General features: G+C 33.6%; 1 protein-coding gene across 4 annotated transcripts in view; it reads left to right on the forward strand.

The window, feature by feature from the left end:
* Positions 1–25150, forward strand: part of CHD7 (chromodomain helicase DNA binding protein 7) — a 215483-nt gene that overhangs the window by 156883 nt on the left and 33450 nt on the right. For all 4 annotated transcript variants that reach the window (XM_087961776.1, XM_087961777.1, XM_087961778.1 and 1 more), the window contains exons 8-19: positions 2354–2409; positions 5459–5573; positions 11467–11550; positions 16983–17120; positions 17216–17337; positions 17683–17926; positions 19000–19176; positions 19500–19643; positions 21742–21997; positions 23542–23752; positions 24441–24636; positions 24825–24992. In XM_087961776.1, the coding sequence (XP_087817902.1) occupies positions 2354–2409; positions 5459–5573; positions 11467–11550; positions 16983–17120; positions 17216–17337; positions 17683–17926; positions 19000–19176; positions 19500–19643; positions 21742–21997; positions 23542–23752; positions 24441–24636; positions 24825–24992 (1911 nt within the window). The remainder of the gene's footprint in view (positions 1–2353; positions 2410–5458; positions 5574–11466; positions 11551–16982; positions 17121–17215; positions 17338–17682; positions 17927–18999; positions 19177–19499; positions 19644–21741; positions 21998–23541; positions 23753–24440; positions 24637–24824; positions 24993–25150) is intronic.

Here is a 25150-nt window from a genome sequence, read left to right on the forward strand (position 1 = left end):
AGTTTTGTGAATAGTGACCTTCAGACTCCTCCATTATCAGTGAAAAGAGACACCTCTTTCATGGGGAAGCTGTTAGATACTAAGAAATTCTCCACAGTAATGTAATGGGAGTTAAACTGATTCTAAATTGGAAATAGTCTAGTTGCTGAATTTATTTTCACCTATCCCTTTCATCATGAAGGTGATAATTTTACTAGGAAGAATTATTTTTGGTTGAGACAGCTGCAAAAGAGATCTGACAGCCATATCCAACACTGCAGCCTGCCTTATTCTGTAGAACAATGCTTCTCAAACATGGTTAATTACCCAAAATTGAGTAACAGGTATTTATAGCTAGTCCTTGACTTATGACCATTATTGTCGTATGTCATGGTAATCATTAAGCAGGTCACTAGTGACACATACCTGATTTTATGGCCTTTTTCACGATAGTTGTTAAACAAATGCTGCTGTTGTAAAGTGAACACCATTGTTGTTAAGCAAATCCATTGTATGAATGGGTTTTGTTTTGTTTTTGCTGAAAACTGGAGATAAAGACAAGTTTCTGGCAAAAAAATGCTTAACGTAACAATGTGCAGCATAAAATTATTAAGATTTTGCAGAATAAAAATAAAGGTTAAAATAGATGTGAAGGAAATAACAGACACAGATACATCTCAGATACATCTTATATTACATCTCTCAATTTAAAAAGTCTATTAGATTACCATGCAGTATAAATCAGTTTAATTAAAAATAACTAATATTCTATAAAAGAAAAAAGAATTTTTCTTATTTACATTAAAACTGTGTGGTAGAAGAGTCATCTTTAAATGCAACCTGTGCCAGAAAAATTAGAAAGGGACAGCATATGTTTAGTATAAGAATATTTAATAAATATCTCTTCATGCATAACCACTATAATAATTCACAATACTAAAAGAGGAATTTAATTCATGCACTAGCTGAATTTAAATTAATAAGATTTTTACAGTTAATCTAGATTTGGCATTGGTTACAACAAAGACAATTTTATATACACTGCTCAAAAAAATAAAGGGAACACAATGTAACTCCAAGTCAATCACACTTCTGTGAAATCAAACTGTCCACTTAGGTAGCAACACTGATTGACAATCAATTTCACATGCTGTTGTGCAAATGGAATAGACAACAGATGAAAAGCATAGGCAGTTAGCAAGACATCCCCAATAAAGGAGTGGTTCTGCAGGTGGTGACCACAGACAATTGCCGTTGATTTCACCTTTCGTGAAGAGACTTCAGTTAAGTCCTTGGCTTACAACTGTAATTGTGACCAGAATTTCTGTTGTTAAACAAGTTGTTGTTAAGTGAGTTGGGCTCACTTTTATAACCTTTAATCACTATTGCCATAGTTTTTAAGCAAATCACTGCAGTTACTAAGTGAATCACATGGTTGTTAAACATGTCCAGTTTCCTGCATCTTGTCAGAAGCTGGCTGGGAAGGTCGAAAATAGCAATCATGTGACCTGGAACCACAGCAGCTGTCACAAATACATGCTAGTTATCAAGTGCCCTGACTTTGATCAAGTGACCATAGTGGTTATACGTCTGAGAACTCCTGTCCCTCTGGATTGTGTCCACACTCTAAACACAGAATTGTAATTTAAAGCTGCATCTCACAGTCTAAAATAAGGTTTTGTTGTTTGCATGATATGCTATCCTGCTTAACAGGATTGTGTTAAAATTAAGTAGCATTTGGGCTTTTGTTTACCTACTTGATATGCAAGGACTTTTTGCCAAGCTTCATGTAATTGCACTATCAAGTAAAACTATATAAAAATACATTAAAACAACAATAAGACATTTAAAGTCCAGCTTAATATGAATACTTATTCAGCAGTACTAATGCTATAGAACCATAAACCATATTAAAACACTACTTGAACAAGTCACAAAACCACAATATAAAGTTGTCAAGAGCCAGCCAAAAATAATACATAAGGCATTCAGGAGTGCAGTTGCTAATTGGCTGCTGCCTGAGAAAATGGTACACTTGGCTTCTCTGTAGCACTGTGGGTTTGGCAGAAAGCCATTTTGGGGTCAAGTTGTTGTGAATGGAGCTGTGTGTGGTTAGGGAGGAGTTATAATGATTCATGTGTTGGAAATTGTACTGAGTAGAATTTTCAAGGCTTAAGTAAATTCAGGGAAGTTTTTGCATTTCTCTCTCTGCTTTTCCTTTAAAAATATATATACAAATTTTAAATCCTATTTTTATTGTTGCTGTTAAATTTCAAGCACATGCTGTTTTTGAGTGGTATTTTCTATTAACTAAGATTAAGGTGATATTTACCACAGTTACTTGTAATTAAAACCATTGATCTTTCTTTTTTAGTTGGAGAATGGAGAAGAAACACAATCAGAAGAATTCTATGTAAAATACAAAAACTTGTAAGCAAGCCCTGCATTCTTTAAACAGTTCCACAATATGTAAAACATAAGTAATACAAATACTCTACTTATCAAAAAAGTTATTAATATCTAAAGAACAAGTACAAATCAATTACAGATAATGTTCATATGAGTAACAATACAGAATATTAGTTTTAAGTGTTTGGAAGGAAAATATGTGTCCTTATGGAATATTTCTGCTTATAGTAGAAGTATCCATAATGTCTTATTTTATACACTATTTAATGATGAGTAGAGCTGGAAGTTTCTAACCATGAAATTAGTAACTAGATCCAACAGAACTCCAGACTAAAAATGTATAACAGCTACAGTGTTGCTTAGTTCCTGCTGCCGACTATCACTATAAGGTAAATTTCAGCTATAGTTGTAGTGAAAATGACATTCTAGATCTAGAAATTGATATTTAAATTGACTGAGTTTAATAGTTCAAACTAAAGGCAGATCTTAAGGTTTCTTCCTGTCCTATTGGGGTAACCCATCCTTGCAGTCTTCTGCTTTATAGAGGAAAGCAGATTCATCTTAGGAGTTAAGAATAAACGGTTACAATTAAGAGTGCTACATGGGCAACTAGAAGAATAACCTAGGAGATGGGAAGGAAAGCATCAAGGGAAGAGTCCATTCAGCTCCAGAGTAAGTAAGAGGTTAGAAGCAGGACCACTTTCAAGGTTGCCTTCAGTGAAGCAGACTAAAGGCCACCCAAAATTTTCCCCTACTTTAATGAAGCAGACGCTGGATTTCGCCAACTGCAGCACCCTTCCTGCAGCCTGAGAAGATTGCCAAGAGAATTTCATTAGCTTAAGGCTTCAACAGTTTCTTTAAATGTGTAGATGGGAGCCACTTGAAACGGGATAGATATCATTCCAGAGGGCAGGAGTTGCAATATAGTAGCTGTGTTTTTTTATCATATAAGATGGCATTGCTTAAGTAATAGAATACAAATGTGTTTCTAATTGTAAATTACAAAAATTGTTTGGGACACAAGTTTGGGACATAAGTAGCCTATTTCAGTGATTAAAAATATTTGTAGAATTGTTCTAGGAAAAACTTTATAAAATGGATACATTTTCCTTCTCACATGAGATTTTGGCCATATTGGGTCACTCAGGGTCATATAGAGTACTCATAGTATTACATAAACTCACTGAAAAGTATTATTGTAATATTAGGCTTTAAGTCTTGCCTTTTAACTCAAAGAGGTGGAGTCAGCCCTTTCGTATCCTGTAGGGTTCATCTTCTGAAAAAAAAACTTCCCATAGCACTTACTATATTTTAACAGTTTGAATCCAGTTTATTTCTTTATCACTTATAATTTATGGCCAAAGTTTTATTCTGAGCAAAGTAGAATCAAGGTTACATTGAGTTGGGTGTTGTGGATAATTGTTAAATCTCCCAAACTGCTCACTTCTGCCTGTATGTATGCCCCCCTTTTAAAACAATTGAACTATGCATAAAAAGTAGTGTTAGCATGAAGACCAGAATAAAAAGAAAGAAAAATTCTAGAGTCCATATCTTTAATAACTTTAAACATAAAAGATGAATTCAAATTGTCAAACATTTTTTCTGTATCCAGAAAAAGCAATGCTACTTGCAGGAGACGCGATGGCTTAGTGGTTTAATGATGCTGGAGATGGTCCTTGCTCCAGCGATTCAAATTCTAGCACTGCATGCTGGGGTGAGCTTTGTCACTTGCCTTCCGTCCACCTAACAGTTTGAAAGCATGTTCTATGCAGGTAGATAAATATATAGTACTTTAGTACAGATAGAGCAGAATCCTGCTGGCCCTGAACCTTCCTGGTTGTGATGCCTGTCTGTGAGGCAGCTTTGATGGAGGGAGAGGGTCTCGGATGCTGCTGCAGGAAAGCCACTTGGTTTTCTTTCTGGTGTGGAATTAGCTCGCCCTCCTGACATGCACCTTGGGAAATGTGCAAGCATGAACCAAACAGCTAGCAAACAGGCAACCAAACTATATTCTGCAATAGCATTGCAGTCTCCTGGCTAATGTAACAACACCATATACTAAATAAACAAATAAATAAGTGGCAGTTGGTATGTTGTTCTAGATATTTTGTTATATACAATCCAGTTCTTATATTATCTCTTAATTTTGCATAAGAACCAAAATAGATCATCATGAATAAAATCCTGCACAATCTTCTTTAATCTATCAGCCAAAATTGATGTAAATATTTTATACTCATTATTCAGCAATGAAGTTCAACAGTAAATCTTAATTTAGATTAATTCTTGCTCTTCTTCTTTTGATAATAAAGCAGTATTAGTTTCTTTCCACAATTCACATAACAGATTCCTGCAAAATAGAATTCATCACACATTGAAGTGGTTGCAAATGTTGGTCTTCAAAACATTTCCAGTATGAACATGGAAGTCTACCAAGCCCTGGTGCTTTCTCTATTTTAATTGTAACTATTTCTGAGTTGCTCACAACCAACTCTAGGAATTCCAAAAGTGATCTCCATTCCCAAAAGTTGTGGTAGAAAATATTTAATTGTGCAATATCTGATTTAAATCAACCTGACTTGGAACATTTTTATTCTGTTAAAATCTTTATGTCACATTAACTTAAGTTGATGGTCACTGTTATGACCTAGCTTTATTGAACAAGTAACAGCTGTGAAATTAGTCACAAAGCTAAGTCATAGCTCAATTCAACACTGTGTTAATCTAAAGCAAGCAAATCATATTCTGCTATACTCTGTCATGCAAATCAGGGTTTTGTTTTTTAAAAAGAATTGAGTTCTTTGTTCCTCCAATCACAATGATTATTATCCACTTAAGTTCTAAAATATTTTTTCTCTTAATATTTAGGGAGATGATATTAATAAAAGAGGAAGCATAGTGTCCTATCTTCCATATTTAATCAAAATGTCCATTGCAATTATTTGTTAAATGACACCATAAAACTGTACAGCTTATGTATTAGTTTTAAGACAATTATTTTATTAAGACAATCAGTTTGCATAAATATTAAGCTGATTAAAAATATGATTATTTTTCTTCATTCTTCTAGCTCTTACCTCCACTGCCAATGGGCATCTGTGGAAGTCCTGGACAAAGATAGGAGAATTCAACAGAAGATTAAAAGATTTAAAGCAAAGCAGGCTCAAAATAAATTCCTTTCAGAGGTAATATTTTTATTATTTCAATTGGATTAAATCATGTAGTGAGGCTAAGGTTCATTGATAACTCCATCAAGTGAAGCTCAGTCATTTCTGTTCAATGTACCTGCAATTTCTTTTGAAAACTATTTGGAATGTAAGCAGGTGCACAATGTGGTAGCTTATCATAGTGAAACAGTAATCTGGATCTCATATGTCTGTAAATGCTTATATGCCTTGAAGAGCTTACACCTAACATATTGTAAAGATGGTCTCCCATAGGCTCCTTCTTAATAATACTTTATATAGGCTGGATACATATTTTTTATTAAATATTTTGAAAACAGACTTTTAGGCACTCAGTCTACTGAAGTGGATTGATGTTTAACTTCTCTTGATTTTTTAATGGTCTTAACTCTTGATCTTATTGATTTATTTTGGATTGTACTTCACTATGCTGCTTCTTATCATTGTATTATTATTGTTTTAAAATGATTGAATGATTCTAAGGAACTAGTTTTACAGATATATGTACAAATAAATAATTTTCCCCTTCCCGACAATGTTGTTACATTTTCCAGAGAATTTCTAAATTTCAGTCTAATCTGTTTCAAGCAAACTAGAGCTAGCTGAGGCTTAAACTTACAGAAAAGCTAGTGATCTGAGCAATACGTGTCATACATCTTCATGTCCGATTAAGTAGCAAAGAATCTGAGCAAAAACATGTTAGTCCTGAATCTTTATTTCATATAATATTTAATTAAAATCCTGTTGTTTTTCTAAGCAAACAGACTAAATCATGGTTTGTCTGTCACTTAGTATGAAGCCTGAGCTGTCCACAAAGTTACTCCTGATAATAGCATTCAAACCCATTTAGTTAGTAGATGGTGAGTTTTATGGCTACCATATCTGGGTGAAATTATGGGAAGATCTAATTTCACTGGCGTATAGGTTAACACTGGATATCACCTCACTTTAAAGTGTCACTGACACTGAAACAGAAGAAGAAGGAACAAAACAGCACACTGTGATCCAAAAGATACAGGAGGTTCCCCTCTAGGACATATGGAATTATATAACTGCCCAAGAATTAATGCATTTTTGTTTATTGTTCTGTCTCAAAAGCTATAGAAACCTCTAGAGATAGAATAAGTTTATTGTGCTGATCTCTAGTAAATATGGTTTGTAGGACTTCCAAGTCCTATCTTTTTTTTGTACATCTTTAAATCAAACTGGTGAGGAGCTTAAAAATTTGTTAGCAACAGCTGGATATCAGCTGCAGGCAATGCTTGAAAACAAAGTAGCTAAAGATTTCATAAGCAATGTTGATTTATTTGGGTGCTGTTCTTAGTAGACTATGGAATTGGTGTCTGGAAGTTGACAAACGGAAGTTTAATCTAGACAAACCAGTTCTAATCAGCATAAAGTCACATACAACACATGCCACATTCACAAAACAATGCTTGTTCAGAATGCTACATGTAGCACTTTCTGGAGATTATTTTCTCTACTAAATTATACCAATTTTGTTTAATTTTTCTTCAGTTTTTGCGTCCAAGATGCCAATTATTTCCTATTAAACAATTCAAGATTGCTGTAATTGATAAACTGTTCTCTATTATAAACCATCCCACAAATTATGAGCAGCATATTCTGTTGCCAAGACAGTGGTTTTTCCATGATTACATGGAAATTTAGAGATTATGGTCACCTCCTAGACAGTTAGTAAAGACATATTATTCTATGATGTATTATTTATTTATTTATATGCTTGCTTATTTACTTAACTTTTTCTGACTGGATTTATGTGCCGCCCATTTCACCAAAGGCAATTCTAGGCAGCTTACAATCATTCAATAAAAATGCCATATAAAACATTAAACAAATGACTTCCGGTTTGAGTCTCTTCGCTGACAGACCGAAACCGCGATCGTGCGCGGTTTCAATCTGTGCTCACCGCCGGAGTGCCCCGAGCCGGCTGGTTTTGGAGCTAAGCCACCCCGTAGAGGTGGTGAAGAGGGGGGAGACTGCCAACAAGGCTGAGGAGAGCTGCATCTCTCCTCCTCAGCTGGCCATTACTCCCTTTCTCAAAGGCGGTTGCAGTGGTGGTCAGAAATGGCCACCTCAAAGAAGACCTTGACCAGAAAAGAATGTGCAGGAGGAAGATAAGAAGAGAAAGTTTTGGTTGACCGGGTTAAACCGCAAAAGCAACAACGTAAGGTACCCTGGAATTTAAAATATAAAAAATAACATTGTTCCCAAAGAAGATTTTGAAGCAGCGAAGGAGAGAGGGAAGGGAAAGGACTTGGTGTTTTTTTTCTTTCCTTCCTTATACTGACAGCTAAGAGACGTAAGCAAGAAATTGAAAAAAAAATCTACTTTGACATCAATAGGCATTTAAGCTGAAAATAAAATGTCAAAGGGATAATAAAGATTTCTGGATGCTTAAAAGCTTTTAAAAGCAGGAAAGGAGAGAAAAAGAATAAAAGGGCAGGATCTGGAAAAATGGAGGAGACTGCTTGGAATTAAAAGGAATTTACAGTGAAATCTCAACAAGATTCCTAAAAGATACATTTGAACTGAAACCTGGCAACAAATAATAGAACCCCAGAAAGAGAAAGTGGAAAAAAGAAGCAAGAAGAAACATTCCTTGGATTACTTGGTGATCTTTGGATTTTTGGTTATTGCATTTAAATGACTAAAATCAATTGGTTGTTCAAAAGTGTTTAAAATGGCACCACTTTTAGAAGAACTGAAAATGGAACTTAAAAAGTACAAAGAAGATGCACAAGAAGGGAGAGGTTCTTTTGGCTTTGTATTTCAACTCTTAGAAATGGAGATCTGGAACTATGAGAAACAACAAGAAACGCTTGCAGAGCAAGAAGATTGGGACAAAGAAGAAGCCATCTTTAATGATCAAGTAATTTTATGTGGGGGGGGGGGAGGAAAAGGGGGAAAGAGAATGAAAAGTTTAAGATTTGAAAAAACAACCCAAAAGAAGAAGAATAGTTTGAAAAATAAGTATAATATTAGAAAGCAACAGAAGAGGGGATTACAGAAGAGAGAATTAGAAGTAGAGAGACAAGGAGGTAAAAAGAGAAGGGAGAAGTAGAGTGGGAAGAAGGAAAGGAAAAGAAGTTATAAAGAACAGAAACAAAATATAGAGAAACAGAGAAAAGGTATAAGAATTGAAAGTATAAACCTGTTTAGAGACAATGGGTGAAAACTTAATTGTAAAAGGGATTCTGCAAAGGTACATAAGATAGTATTGTTATATTACAAATAGAAATAATTTTAGAAAATATGATTAAAATGATGGATAAAACATTTATTGTAATCTAGTGGAATGTTTGTTAATAAATGAAATAAAGTGAATGAGAGAATGAAATTAGGAAAGGATGGGAACATTTTAACTATTATTAATGAAGATGTTAAGATTTTAATGAATATTAATGATAGAATTGAATTGGAATGGAATGAGTGCTTTATTTACATATATATATATATATATATATATAATATATTTATATATAAATAATATAATATATATATATATATATATATGAAAGTAGATATATATATATATATATATATATATATATATATATATATATATATATATATATATATATAAAACCTTTTTGTTAAGAATATAGTGTGTATTTTAAGAATGTACCAAGCAAAATTCGATTGGAAGTTATGTATTATATTGAATGTTATAATCTTAAAGGTATACAATGAAGCTTAAATAAGAGTTGAATGGATAAAATTAAAAGATATAAAGGTGTCATACTCCAATTAGTAACTACAGGGGAAAATTTGTTTAATGAGAAAAGATAATATGAAATTGAAACAGGACAGACAAAAGTATAATATAATGATTTGAATTGAGATGAGATAATCAAAATAAAGTTGAGAAAATTAAAAGAGGGGAAAAACTATGTAGAAAATGTAAAACAGTAATAAGATATGGAATAGAACACAAAAATGAGCATGACATTGAGTTTGTGTCTATATGAAGAGGTGTAATCGGGACCATGCTATTTTCAAAAAAAGATGTTTTATTTGTATTATGTTTTTTCTTTGTGAAAACCCAAATAAAAATTTTCAAAAAAAAATTAAACAATAAATAGGGACCTCAATTAGGGCTCAATCCAGTTGGCAGAGCCATATCTTCAAGCTCTTTCAGAAGGCTAAATGAGTCTCATCTCAGAGGCTTACATTTATAATATATTAAAACTACTTCAAGACGTTGATCTTGATCGATATTTATGCTGTCATGATGTTGAAGCAATTTTAATGTTCTTATTTCATTTTATTCCACCTTTATTATAATCTCTTTAGACAAAGACAGTACAAAATATTTTGGATTTTTTTCAGCATTTTCCCATGTCTGAAAAAGGTGTGAGATTTAAATGTTCCCAACTAGCTTTTTCAAAGTGGGATCTCAGTAGCTTCTGCTTATAGGCAGCTTCATAAATTCCTTATTTTGATCAGCAGGTGAGAATGAACAAAGTTAATCCACATTAACAGAGCTACATAACAACTTAATTAATCAACCAACTGCAGTGAATTAGCTACTTAATTTGCAGTGAAATTTATTATTTTCATAATGACTAATGTATTCGAATAATTCCTCAGTCATGATGGAATAATACACTTTTATCTGCAAATTAAATAGCTAACTCACTGCAATAAGCGGATTAATTTTTTTAGAGACAGTCCAATTTAAAACATCACTTGTTATCCAAAACAGTTTCTCTGGGTGGATTCCCCTCTCCCAGTTTCATGGTATAATCAATGAAAAAGAAGTTACGACTTAATTGGTTAGATTTGGCATGAATCAAGAGAATCTATAAGTTCTGTTCTTTTCTGAAACCATCTGTGATCAGGTTCCATGGTGGAAAGATAATGAAAAGGATACTTAGAAGTAACTATAATGGATAAAGTTAGTTGCTATGTAAGAAATATATCAAGCAATGACCAAGTAACCACCCAAAATTGATTGGCAATATCTTTGCCTTTAGAATATGCCAATCCAACAATTAAAATAATGTATCTGAAAATCCTTGAACTTTTCAGTTATTCAAAAAGTGCTATGTGTGTTTGCCTGTTAACTTGTACCAGTAAGCATATGAGAGCCAGTTGTTGTTAAGACATCAAACTAGAAACAAGAAGACAGTGAGTTATAGTCCTGCCTTAGGCACAAAGCCAGCTGGGTGACCTTGGGCTTGTCACCTTCTCTCAGCTCTAGGAAGGAGGCAATAGCAAAGCACTTCTGAAAAATCTTACCAAGAAAACTACAGTGACTTGTCCAGACAATCTCTGTAAATCATTGATTAAACGGGGAAAACCACTACACTACACCAAATAAGAGGAAAAATATGTATTTATAATAGATTTGATTTGTATACAATCATATGCCAGTTCTCACATAAATTTAAGAAATCTCAAAAATAAGATCATTGCTAAGACAATCTAGGAAAAATAGGATATCTAATTTATTTCTTCAGGAATAATTATTTCTGAATATGATTTAAACAGTAATTAGTGACTTCTGAAGTTTATTTCCACAGCATATAGTTTTCATAGTTCCAACTTCTATATTGCAAGCTTCAATCTTCAAGAATGTGCTAACTTTTTAAGCTGCTCATTAGTGAATTGTAATTTCCCACTTCATTTAAAATATCCCTAAACATTCCTATTTCTAACCATTCTTGCACGATAAAAAGTTGTACACTGTAATTAAGAAACCCAGTTAACGAAGTGAAAGAACTTCAATTCCCTCAGAAAAGCTAACGTTCTGGATTGTTGCACTTCAATTAATGCTATAGTTTACCAAACATGCATTTTGTGTACAGAGTCCCTACTGTTTTATTTACTGATTTTTTCCTCTTTATCCATGTTTGCCCTTGAATAGATAGATGATGAACTTTTTAATCCAGATTATGTTGAAGTTGACCGAATAATGGATATTTCACATAGCAAAGATGATAATGGAGAGGTAAGTTTACTATTATTTTTTAAATGCACTTGTTTGCTAGCAAATTAAAGTGAAGTATGCCATACATTTCTAAAACTATTTTCATGTTAATTTATTGTAATAGATATTTCTGGTACATTTTTGGATACACATTAATTTTTAAATTACACTTCAGGTAGTCCTCGACTTGGGTCACTTAACAGTTACAATGGATCTATGGGGAGGCTACTTATAGCCCCAATTTGAAGCTTTAATGGTAACCATCCCCACAGTCAAGTGATTGAACTTTGGCTGCTCAGCAACCGGTCTCATTGATAGCCATTTGCAGCATCCTGCAATCATATGATCACATTTTAAGATAGTTTTGCTGAAAAAACTATCAGTTTTTACTTTTGGTTTTTGGCAAAAAATGTTCTTTGCAAACCATCGGTCCACTTAATGACCACAGAGTTCACCAGAAAAACTTGTAAAATTGGGTCACATGACTGACCTGTCACAGCTTACAACCATGATGGGCAATCTCTATTATGGTTGTAAGTTTAAAGTTTACCTGTACTTCAACATCCATATCCTTCACCCGGACAAAATGTTGCAATATCAATTGTTATGAAAGATACTAATATGTCAAAACAATATGTAAAATATGGGAATAGAAAATGAAGAGGAGGATAAATTTGTAATGTCAAGATTTTATCCTGTAACGCACACTGTATTTGTGTGTCAAGGAAACTTTAAAGTTTGGTTTATGAAATAATACTGCTATATTTGCTTTTTGAATATAACTTATTTTTATTATTTTCCATATAAATTAAAATTTCACATAAAATGAAAACATAATTAAATACATATAATTATTATTATTTGAAAGTTTCAAATGTAGGAGTTTATTAATCATTTTGTATTATATGGTTATAAAATCATAGTTAAAAATCAATTTTATCACTACCCTAGCCATATAGTGAATATATAACATACCTTATAATAGATTTTGGACCCCATACCTTTATGATGCTTTCTTTGTCACTGCCTATCTAAAGTGATTGTACATTGCTTTCATTATGGGCAATTGAATATTTTTTAGAAAGAGTTTCTTCAGGTGTGGTCCTAGAACCCATGGAGATTGGCCAAGACCTTCTCAAGGATCTGCAAAATCCAAATTATTTGTCAGCCTATATTGAAAATTATACTGTACTAGTCAACCCATGACACATTGGGTCATTTCATTTTCTTATCTAAACAGAGAAATGACCAAGGATCAATTAAAAAAAAAAAACAGTAGGAGGGAAGCAACTTTTAGTTTCCTGTCAGCTTGAATGTGGCTGGCCGCTCTCCAGCAGCCTATGATGGGGCCAGTCTACCCAGTCTCCAGACGTCTAACTGATCTTTAGCAGCTGAAAGAAGGGCAGAGCTACTCAGCCTTCTGAGGTCTAGGATAGGATTGATCTATTAAAACTCTGCAGCACTGCAACAGCTGTGGATTTGCCAAATTTCAATTCCATGGGAATCATGGATTCTAGATTTTGGACATATTCTATAAGTTAGCCCATCTGAGGTACCTTGGTTTAAAAGTTGTTGCTTCAAGATATACTGTTTCACCCAGTTAAAGACACAAGAATTTTAGTGATGTAGACTAAAGCCCCATCAAATAATTGTGAAAATCAGTAGCAGCAGTGAATGTGTCAGTTTTAATTTTTAATTTAGTAAATATGAAATATAACCCAATAAACTGAAGTCTTTTGAGCTCCTACATGGTTTTTAAAAGATCGTGAGAGAGAAAAAGTTCAGAAAATAATTTCACTATTTTCAATATTCAGGAAAACCTTTCATTATTTTAAAGTGTTACAACATCTTATTCATAGTGGACATTGTGGTTTACTATACATATTCTTATATCATGTATATTTAGCCCATACTACATAGAATTCACATATAAGGTTTTTGGCAAGAGACTTGTCTATTCCAGAGCATCTTCTATAGCAGAATTTTGGCTTTGGTTCAAAGAACAGCTATGTTTTCAATGTTCTAGTGATAGTTCTTGGCAGTTCATCTTGGGTGGTTTTTTGTTGTTTTTTGTTTTTATTTTGAAATGGACTTTGCAAATGTCAACAGTCTGGCGTTGCATTCTCACCAAAAATTTGTTTAATTCCAATTTTGTAATCAATCCTGCAAATACTTGTACCACTTTTATATTTATTACTATATTTTCCCTTTTCTAATCTTGTAGAGAAATGTACTACCCAATAGTGGGCTTCCTGACTTGTTTTCTGTAGGAAAAGTTTGTGACCTCACTTATAATTTGTTGTTATATAGTCCAGTATCAATTTCTTCATTAATTGGAGCTGATCTCTCTTATCTGTACTTTCCACATTTTTTGGATGCAACACATCAATATTGATATGATATTTATATCTCAGTCTTCTATAATTTATTCATATTGATTTCACCAGATTTGTTTTCATGTGGCCAGTTATATCAAGGCAGAAAAAACTTTTTTATTTTCATTTTTGCCTTTATTTCTCCCACCAGCATATTTCTGGACAACAATAAATATATTTATGGAAGATGATATTGTTCAGGGGAAGATGTATGTTATTAGGAGGGATCAAATAATAGGACATACTTCAAATCAGCTAGATCCATGCAGCAAATCCATAGGAGACTAAGCTGGCACTCCAAATAGCACTTTCGATTGCTTTAGTTCATTCTGCTGAAAATTTATGGTTGGAGTTCTATTATAGTGAATTTAGTGATCTAAAATTTAGTGATCTCTGACAATAACCACAGAGTATTTCTGTTCTTCTTTTAATGCCTGCTTTAAGTGACAGACTGCACTGTACAAAAAATTAAGGTTTGTTTGGCATAGTACAACTTGAAAGTGAGTTTCTCTGAATTATTTCAGGGAAAGTTGTTATTCTAATATTGAAAAAAAAAGATTTTTATTAGGTTCCTCATCTTCTGGATGCAAATACTAATCTGCAAATAGCCAAATTTCATAGGTTTTATTTTAGCTTTTCTTTTTAAGTGAAGCTAGTTTATCTCAATAGACTGAATTGATACTTCGTTTTACAATTACATTGCTCCCACCATCAGCAGTAAATTATAAAGTAGACTGTTTAATAATCCCTATTAATTTTCTGTTCCTTCAAAAATGATGGCTCTCTAAAGTTTTGCTGTGATAAAGAATCTGTTCATCTAGTGAATTACAGTATGTGTGGATTTTGCGTTGGTCTCTTCTGCTTCAGAGACTTAAATGTCCATTCTGTTTTTCTCCACTTGGAGAATGATTGGGTTTGCTGATTAATTATAAAAGAGTCAAGGTTTTCTCCTAAACAGGTTACCTATTTCATTAGAATATTTTAGATATGAACAGTGGGATTCCTTCCTTATTAGTACTATGTCCATTGAGGGTCTCATCTCAAAATTAACTTGCAGCTACTGACTTTCAAGCGAACCTATCCCAATATACTGGCAATTAGTGCAATTAAGCCATTATCCAGAAGAGGATATTGGGGGCCTGTTTTTTCTAGAAGGTTTCGAATTAAACAAAAGCCAACTGTTGTCTTTGGTCATCTTATGTTTCATGGGCTTTGCACTGCAGAATTTGGATTTTTCTGGCTTTTTGTAACCCCTTTTCTATTGATAATAGATAGTAATGCTTCAAACGCTTGGGGAATACACAGCCATAGAATAGAATAACAGAGTTGGAAGGGACCTTACAGGTCTACTAGTTCAACCCCCTGCTTAGGCAGGAAATTCTATTATTTCAGATAAATGGTTCTCCAATCTCTTCTTAAAAACTTCCAGTGTTGGAGCATTTACAACTTCTGGAGGCAAGTTGTTCCACTGATTAATTGTTTTAACTGTCAGGAAATTTCTCCTTAGTTCTAGGCTGCTTCTCTCCTTGTTTAGTTTCTACCCATTGCTTCTTGTCCTGCCTTCAGGTGCTTTGGAGAATAGTTTGACTCCCTCTTCTTTGTGGCAACCTCTGAGATTTAGGAACACTGCTATCTTGTCACCCCTAGTTCTTCTTTTCATAGAACTAGACATATCCAGTTACAGCACCATTCTTTATGTTTTAGCCTCCAGTCCCCTAATCATCTTTGTTGCTCTTCTCTGCACTCTTTCTAGAGTCTCAACGTCTTTTTTATATCATGGTGACCAAAACTGGATGCAATATTCCAAGTGTGGCGTTACCAAGGCATTATAAAGTGATATTAATACTTAGTGTGATCTTGATTCTATCTCTCTGTTTATGCAGCCTAGAACTGTGTTGCCTTTTTTTGGCAGCTGCAGCACCCTCCTGGCTTATATTTGTTCACCAGGATTAATGGCAAGTGTAGTGCCCTTAAATCAGGCAAAACTCTCATAATTATATGAACTAAGTGGAACATTTAAGAATATTAAAGGCACACTGACTTTCAAGTTTATTCTGATACGAAATAAGGGACTATTAAAAGTAGTCCAGATTAAGCAATTCTGCACCCTATTGATTCTCCCATTTGGGTGATTCTTTTCAGACTTTCAAATTAAATAGAGCTAATTATTATATATTTGAGATGTATTGGTTCATCCATATCCATCTAATGGCCACTTTTGAAACACCTTGCCAAAAAAACAGTGCAGGGACTTATCAAGGCAGTCTCTAAGAATTGCATATGATTAAATGGAAGGAAAAATGGTTCATCCAGATGTGATGATGCTCAAAAATGTGGCTTGGAAATTATCAGTTTCATGTTTCTCACTTGCAGTAGAATAAATGTGACCTTTCACAAAATATTCCACACAGAAAACTTATGCTTAAAAAATAGAAAAAGTATTCAGCCTGCTAGAAACTTCAGAGATAACTCAGCTACATTTTTGTTGAAGTTTAAAGGAAAAAGAAAAGATCTAGCTGTAGTTTCAACTTACAGGGGTATGATTTTCAGTTACCCAACTTTTATATGGATTACTGTTAAGCAGTTTAAATGTTTTTCTACCTCAGCTATTTATTATTTATTTATTATTATAGAGCAGGCTGTAAAGCGGTATATAAGTCTAATTGCTATTGCGCTGCTTTGGAATCTTTCCCCAGTGCTCAGCCTGGCCCATCTCAAAACCATTTGAACTTCTGGTTCCATATTCATTGCAACTACTCTCTTTGAAAACTACTTTCCTTACTGATTCAGCACACTTATCTATGAACTTTGTGTATTCTTCTGAGAACCCTTACTTAGTTTTCTAAGGTCAGTCATTGGTGAATTCGCAGATAGTTAGTAAAAGAATTGTAATTATAGGTTATGTAACTTTAAAAGTGATGTAACAAAGTACTTTATCGGTTTATGTGCTGTTTTTACATTAAAAATAGAAGTTCAATGAAATATTCTGTTTTATTTGGTTTACAAAATTACAATGCCATTGATCATATTCATTGATTTTCATATAATACTTTTGTTTGCTTTTTTCCCTTTAAAAAGTCTGTGATTCATTATTTGGTGAAATGGTGTTCGCTTCCATATGAAGACAGCACATGGGAATTAAAGCAAGACATAGATCAAGCTAAGATTGAAGAATATGAGAGACTAGTGGCTAGGGAGCCAGAAACAGAACGTGTGGTAAGATTTAGTTTTCTATTGAAAATGTTTCTTAATAGAAGCTTAATAATGTGGTTTGTGGAAACCACTAATACGATTTGCTGCATTTGAAATAGGAGCGACCTCCTGCTGATGACTGGAAGAAATCAGAATGTTCCAGAGAATATAAAAACAACAACAAACTCAGGGAATACCAATTGGAAGGAGTAAACTGGCTTCTTTTCAACTGGTACAACACGTATGTAACATGCATTCATTGTAAAACAGTATAGTTTGACTTTTCAAATTTAATATCCCTGAATATTTTAAAATACAGGGTGTTTTAATAATCTTGATTAGTAAAATAATAACTTCTGTGACTATATTCTCCCTCTTTCTCTCCCCCGCCCCCCGTTGTGTATTTCTTCTATATATGAATTTGTATTGAACCTTGAAGTGTTTGAGTTAACACTATTTAATTCTTAAAAGTAAATGTCCTTATGATACATAAGATCCTTAGTCAAATAAATAAGGAAGTGTGTTTTGTAAATCTCATTTGAGGAGCTGAATTATAATTTCAAAACTGAATATTTATTCATTGCAGACGCAACTGCATTTTAGCAGATGAAATGGGATTGGGAAAAACTATCCAGTCCATTACATTTCTCTATGAGATATATTTAAAAGGAATCCATGGTCCATTTTTGGTTATTGCCCCATTGTCTACAATCCCCAATTGGGAAAGAGAATTCCGTACCTGGACAGAGTTGAATGTTGTTGTGTATCATGGGAGCCAAGCCAGTCGAAGGATGATTCAGACATATGAAATGTATTTCAAAGACCCACAGGTAAATGTTATTATTTAGTATAATAAAATATGATTTCAAATAACTATTTCTCCTTGTTGGTTTATTGCCCTTCGCTGTTTCAAAAACTATAGTCAGGATTAGAAAAGGGGTTGCCAAAGGGAAATGTTTTCCATAAATTCTTCACACTTAAATATTACGCTATTAAGGTTTCCTAAAATAGAGGGTTTAAAACAGTAGACTGTAGTTTTTCCACTCCGATTAAACAAAACTAAGAATGATTTGAGCTTATTTGGAGGTTTTAGCAAGGAGCACAGCTATTGTATACCCTTGACCAAAGAGCGGTACACTCCTTCTATCTGGGATGGTTGTCTTCTTCCACCAAGTGCGCAGCTTCGGGAGGGACCCACATGGAGTGGTGATGGAGGAAGGGACACCCACCTAGCCAGCCAGCTCAGCCAAATCAACCCTGGTAATCAATGGGGTGACAGATGTTGTAGCCAGATTGCCCTTTCATCCAAAATTAAGAATGATTTATAAGTACATTTTTCTATCATATCAAAAAACATGGAAGAGCCTGGTAGCACTTTTTCCAACTAACATATTTTATTAAAAAGCATAAACTTTTGTGTGCTGCAGTTCCCTTCATTGGGATATAAATTTAATATTAATTTTAATATTCATATTTATTATCCTAACATTTTAATGTTTTACTTTGACATTTTTACTCTGTAAGCCACTGAGTTGTCTCTAGGCTAAAAGGATGGCATATAAATTTAATAAATAAAATAAAAGTAAAAAATTAGGGTGAGTGGAATGGGGAGAAGGCAGATTGTTTATGCAGCTCTTCCCACATTGTCACATTATCAGTATTCCACAGAACACTTGATACTGTTGGTAACATTTATAAAGAATGAATAATGTTATAGTGCCTTTCAACTTCCAAAGTACATTCTTTGGTTTTAAGAGGTTTAGGTTTAAGAACAGGATTTAGGCATTATCCAAATTCTATCATTAGTCAGTGAATATTTTTGGTTTGAAAGAAAGCATTTGAATCATGCATAAGGTTGTTTTTACCATATATAATAATTACATAATAATCTTTATGCTTTTAGGGTCGTGCAGTTAAAGGATCATATAGATTTCATGCCATCATTACAACATTTGAAATGATTTTGACTGATTGTCCTGAGCTCCGTAACATTCCGTGGCGATGTGTGATCATTGATGAAGCTCACAGGCTGAAGAACAGAAATTGTAAGCTGCTAGAAGGTCTCAAAATGATGGACCTGGTGGGTATTGATATTCTTAAATCTCAGAGAAAGTGTTTTAATTCTGTCCATTTGAATTCCATTTGAATTTGTTAACATTCTTGTCGTTACACTTTTCCTGCTTAAGAGAATGCTATGAAACACCTACAATTCATTTGTATCATTCATTTGTATCATTCTTTAAAGAATCCACTGATAATATTTAAAATACAGTAGGAAAAAATGGGCATGAAACAGATTGAAATCTTCCCTTGTAGTGGAGATGGGTAGCATAAAAATTTAATAAATAAATAAAAATACAAAATAATTGAATAAATACGTTTTTGTTGTCTTATTTTTTGCAGGAACACAAGGTGCTTCTTACAGGGACTCCTTTGCAAAATACTGTAGAAGAGCTTTTTAGCTTGCTCCATTTCTTGGAACCAAGTCGTTTTCCTTCAGAAACTACTTTTATGCAAGAATTTGGTGATCTAAAAACTGAGGAACAGGTAAATTATTCCACAATATTACTTTCCAATTATAATAGTCACCAATTTTGAAAAAAATCCTTAGAGTAGCAGTTTTGTTTTTATTGGAACCAAACTACTTTACTTATGGGAGGTTTTACATTTTATTATTGTCAAAATGAATTTAAATTTTAAAATATTTATTTGTAATTTTTAAAGAGATTCCGTGTAAATGTAAACTATTTAGTGGTTTCTGGATGAAACAGATTATCTAGACCCCTACCAGTCAGGATTCAGGCCTGCATATGGAACAGAAACTGCACTGGTCCCACTTTTGGAGGATCTCTGGAAGGATGGGGGTAATGCATCCATCCTTGCTCTACTTGACGTCTCGGCAACTTTTGATACTATTGATCGTGGTGTTCTTCTAGAGTGGCTTCGGGGGTTGAGAATGGGAGGCTCTCTGCTATCCTGGTTCACTTATTTCCTCTGTGACAGATCTCAGGGTTGATAGGAGGAGAGAGATCCAGCCCTTGCCCACTGCTTTGTGGGGTTCCGTTGGGTGAGATCATCCGTTGCCATCGACTGAGGTATCATCAATATGGTGATGATTCTCAGCTGTATGTCTCAGCCCATGGTGAGTTAAGTGATGCCGTGTCCTCCCTCTCGCAGTGCCTGGATGCTGTTAGGGTCTGGAGGGGGAGCAACGGGTTGAAACAGAACCCTGGCAAGACTGGTGACTCTGGGTTTGGGGTTCTTGGGCCAGGGAGAATTGCCATCTTTAGTCTTGGATTATGCCCTTTCCTGGACCAACAATCCCTATTCACGGTCACTCATGACCTAGTCACTTCCTGTCTTGATTATTGCAACACACTCTACATGGGGCTGCTCTTGAAAAGCATCTGGAAGCTCCAGTTGGTGCAAAATGCAGTGGTCCATATGATTTGTGCAGACCTTGGTGTGCACATGTATCACCTCTTTTGTGGGAGCTGCATTGGTTGTCAATTTGCTTCCAGGTGCAATTCAAGGTGCTGGTTGTCACTTTTAAAGACATTCAGGGCTCAGGTCCAGGTTATCTGAGGGACTGTTTCTTGCTGGTCATATCTACCCAACCTACCAGAGTGGGGAGGCAAGAAATGTTGCATGTCCCATCCACTAGGGCAGGAGTGTCAAACTCGTGCCATCAAGGCAGCATCACATGACATATCCTGACTTTTTTTCCCCTGCACTAAGTAGGTGTGGGCATAGCCAGTGTGTGACGCATCCGGCTCTAGAGAGCTGCACCTGGTGGGACTCAGAAGAAGGGCCTTTTCCGTGGTGGCTGTTAATTCAGTACATCTGGACTCATTAGATCGAAGAAATCTGATAAATAGGCCTTTTAAATGAAGTATGGAAAAGTATTACCAATATTTTAGCCCACACAATAGTAATATAAAATGTTATAACCTATTGTAAAAGAAATATAATGTTTAATAAATATAGTGTAATCTACAAGGATTTGGCTGTACTATTATATTGCATGGGCCTTTTTATCTACTATAATTTAATTATTCCAATATTGTCATGATTAAATCTCATACAATTAAGATTTCTTTACTCATGTAACATTTCCAGTGCATATTAATTGCTCTGAATGTTTGAATTATAGTTCTATGTTAGTTACTACAATCTTTTTAGTACATGATAATATAGTAAACAATCTGTTTAACAGATCTCTTTTTACCAGACGTGGTATAAACAAGACAAATGTTCAGTTCAGACTTCATTCCATTAACAGGATAATGTGCATTATATCAAACAAATTTCTATTAAATTGGGATTTTACTGCAAATGACAGCAGTCATGTCAATTATGTAATTATGCAAATGATGTAAATTCTGATTTAATGGATATTTGGATTTAACAGAAACTCATTTCCCCAAATCATCTGTTAAATACAGCATTTACTATAATGAAGTTATTCTTATCATAATAAAGTTATTCCGTAAACACTGTTGATGAATGATAATAGTAATTATGGAAATATTTTCATTTTTCCAAAAATTTCAGCATAATAGAAAATTATGGAAAGATGTACATATTATATAAGGATATTTATAATAGGAATTGAAAATTATAATATAAACATTTATTTTATCAGGTTCAAAAACTTCAAGCTATTTTAAAACCAATGATGTTGAGACGACTGAAAGAAGATGTGGAGAAGAACCTGGCACCCAAGGAAGAAACTATTATTGAAGTTGAATTGACAAACATTCAGAAAAAATACTACAGAGCTATTCTTGAAAAGAATTTCACATTTTTATCAAAAGGAGGTGGACAAGCAAATGTTCCTAATCTGTTAAATACTATGATGGAACTGAGAAAATGCTGCAACCATCCATACCTTATAAATGGTATGCTGGTTTTCTCCTATTTAACAAAAATGTTGTGTAAGGATTATAGTTATATGTATATTATGGCTGCCCATCTCACTTGCATATGAATCTCGGTAGCTTACACAATTAAAACACAACTAACAATCTACATTGTTTACAGGTTTCAGTTTTAAAACAAACTGTATTTTTGAGGAAGCTGTGAATGTTCTATTCAATCTCCAAATGCCGGGTTTAACTACATGCCAACTTACTGAATGATTGCATCAATGCCTTATGACAATAATCAACTCAGATGCCTTTCTTGTATCTTCAAGCCAGGTGTCATTATTTTAATTGAATAAATGATTTCCTAATTACTTTTAAAGGCACATTTTTGTCATCAATAGGCTTATACATCAATAAATTTAGAACTGCCTAGATACATCAGATGTGAATTGAATCACATAATAAATCATGTCAGCTTGTTAATATAGATAATTATGGTTCATTCAATAAAAAAAGAATAAATGAAGTTTCTGATAGATCAAAATGTAATTTGGTCTAAACCAAAATAGTTCTATACACTATAATAGTGATTAGAAATAATTATCTAAAAAATAAGTATGTATATTTCTACTTTCCACTGTTGGTGTGGATTTTTCCTTTCCATGTCTTAATACACTATTTTAAGATATAAACAGAATTCTAATGCTTCATTGCACAAATGTTACTGCTATAAGATACTGCTTGTTTCCCCATATTAACTTATTTGTACTAATTGTTCTTCATTTATAGGATGTGAATGTCATTATGTTCTTGTTTTCAGTATTAAAATAAAACTAGATTAAAACAAAAACAAATTGGCCATATTTTAAGTTAATAAACACACTTTGTAATAATGATTTTAAGGTATCCTGAGTTTTTTTTAATATACTGCTCTTCCATATGATCAAACCTCCCAGGTTCTAATTGAAGTCCAATGAGATAACTAATATTTAATGAAGTGGTAGAGGAACCATAAATTGCTGTGTATGGCCCTTATTTTGTTAGTTTTTACCTGTAACCTTTTTTATTGGGACATTTTTACTGTGATTATAATCTACACTTAAATTTATTATGCCACAAAATAGTCTTTGCCTGGTAGATATTGAAGTCATTCAATTTGAGATTTGCTTCATACTAGAATTCAGTTAACTTAACCAATAATTTTGACGGTTAGTAACAGTATGTAAAACACTTTCTAAAAACAGAAATGGTTTTGTCATTATGTTCTCTATTCATTGTTATATATATTGTGCTTAATGTTCTTAATTTGCTAATTAATTATTCAGTCATTCACTGCTCCCTAATTTGTTATGACTTCTGGCTTGGCACCTCTATGTTGTTGTGAAACTTGTTTGCTGGAAGCTTTGCTTTTATTGTTTGTACTTATTTATATATTTTCCATGTTAAATCTAAATAAATATATAAATACACGTTTACACATAAAACTCTTAGGCATTGTATGGGGACCGGGAAGTAAATTCATAATTTTATCAATAAAACCTTTAGAGTGTTCATATATTGCTGTCCAATCTCTGCAGGTGCTGAAGAGAAAATTTTGGAAGAGTTTAAAGAAACATACAATCCTGACTCTCCAGATTTTCAGCTCCAGGCAATGATCCAGGCTGCTGGCAAGCTAGTACTGATTGACAAGTTGCTGCCAAAATTGAAGGCTGGTGGCCACAGGGTGCTTATCTTTTCCCAGATGGTGCGCTGCTTGGACATACTGGAAGACTACCTCATTCAAAGACGGTGAGAACAAACAGTATAGTTTAAGTTTAGCAAATAAATTCTGTCAATTATACTATTAAGTATTTAGCCTGTGTTGCACAGAGAAGGAATATTTTATAATGAAGTAGAAGAATTCCTAAACAAAATTGCTCATTAATTCTCTTTGTTCGTAGTCATAGTATACAACCTTTTACTTTAGACTTTATGATTTACTTATTTCTAAACTGCCCATCTCCTTCAAAGAGTAGAGGGGTTTTTGCTAAAAGCAATAATGCTTTTAGAATAAAACATGATTAAAACCCTTTTTCTATTATATGTAGGGTTATTATATTATATGACTCTAGTAAAAGTCCATAAAACAGTCATTAATAAATCTTAGATTTTCAAAAATGTTTTCTTTATTATTTTTTTCAAATGGAACAATTTTCAGGCTCTTAATACTGGATGACACATAGCCAATTAATTATATCAGCAACATTTTTTTTCTGTAATTTTCAGCAATTTGACATACATTTTTGAAATAAGAAATCTTACTGCTCACTTATTTTTTATATACTTATATGCTTCCTTTTACAGCTAGAACTGAAATTGAGCTGGAAAGTTATAAAAGCTAGTAAGAAGAAAAGATGCATTTTCTGAAAACAGTGCTTTCAATCTTAAAATACTGGCATGGAGGGAATATCATATTAATACTACTTTACTTTTGTAGATATCCTTATGAACGAATTGATGGCAGAGTAAGAGGCAACCTTCGTCAAGCAGCTATTGATAGGTTTTCCAGACCTGATTCTGACAGATTTGTTTTTCTACTATGCACAAGAGCAGGTGGCTTGGGGATTAATCTTACAGCTGCTGATACCTGCATTATTTTTGATTCAGATTGGAATCCTCAAAATGATCTTCAGGTAATATTGTAAAAGGCAATTAACACATTCTATTTCCTTAGCTCCCCCCCCACCCCCAGAATTTATTGCTCAGATAATATGTTTTGTTTGAAGAAAAGTTGTAAAACAACATAATGTTCTAACATTTGATCATTTTACTACCTTTTAAAATCTGTTTAAAAAATACATCTCATTTCATATTTTTCCAGGCTCAGGCTCGATGTCACAGAATTGGACAGAGCAAATCAGTGAAGATCTACAGATTAATAACAAGGAATTCTTATGAAAGGGAAATGTTTGACAAAGCAAGCTTAAAACTTGGTCTTGATAAAGCTGTGCTTCAATCCATGAGCGGAAGAGAGAATGCTACAAATGGGGTAAAAATATATGCCCCTCTGCCTCCCTTCCCTTTAATATATATTGCTTTAAAAATAGTATAAAGTATCCCTGAGTATAGCTTGACTTCTGATGATGACATATGTCCATGTTGTTTTATCTGCAGTAATATGAAATGTGGCACTCACATATTTTTTCA

The sequence above is a fragment of the Notechis scutatus genome, chromosome 3 (genome assembly GCF_049901735.1).
Source record: "Notechis scutatus isolate UNSWTSFEM ecotype Mainland chromosome 3, rNotScu1.2, whole genome shotgun sequence".
In the NCBI taxonomy this organism is placed as follows: Eukaryota; Metazoa; Chordata; class Lepidosauria; order Squamata; family Elapidae; genus Notechis; species Notechis scutatus.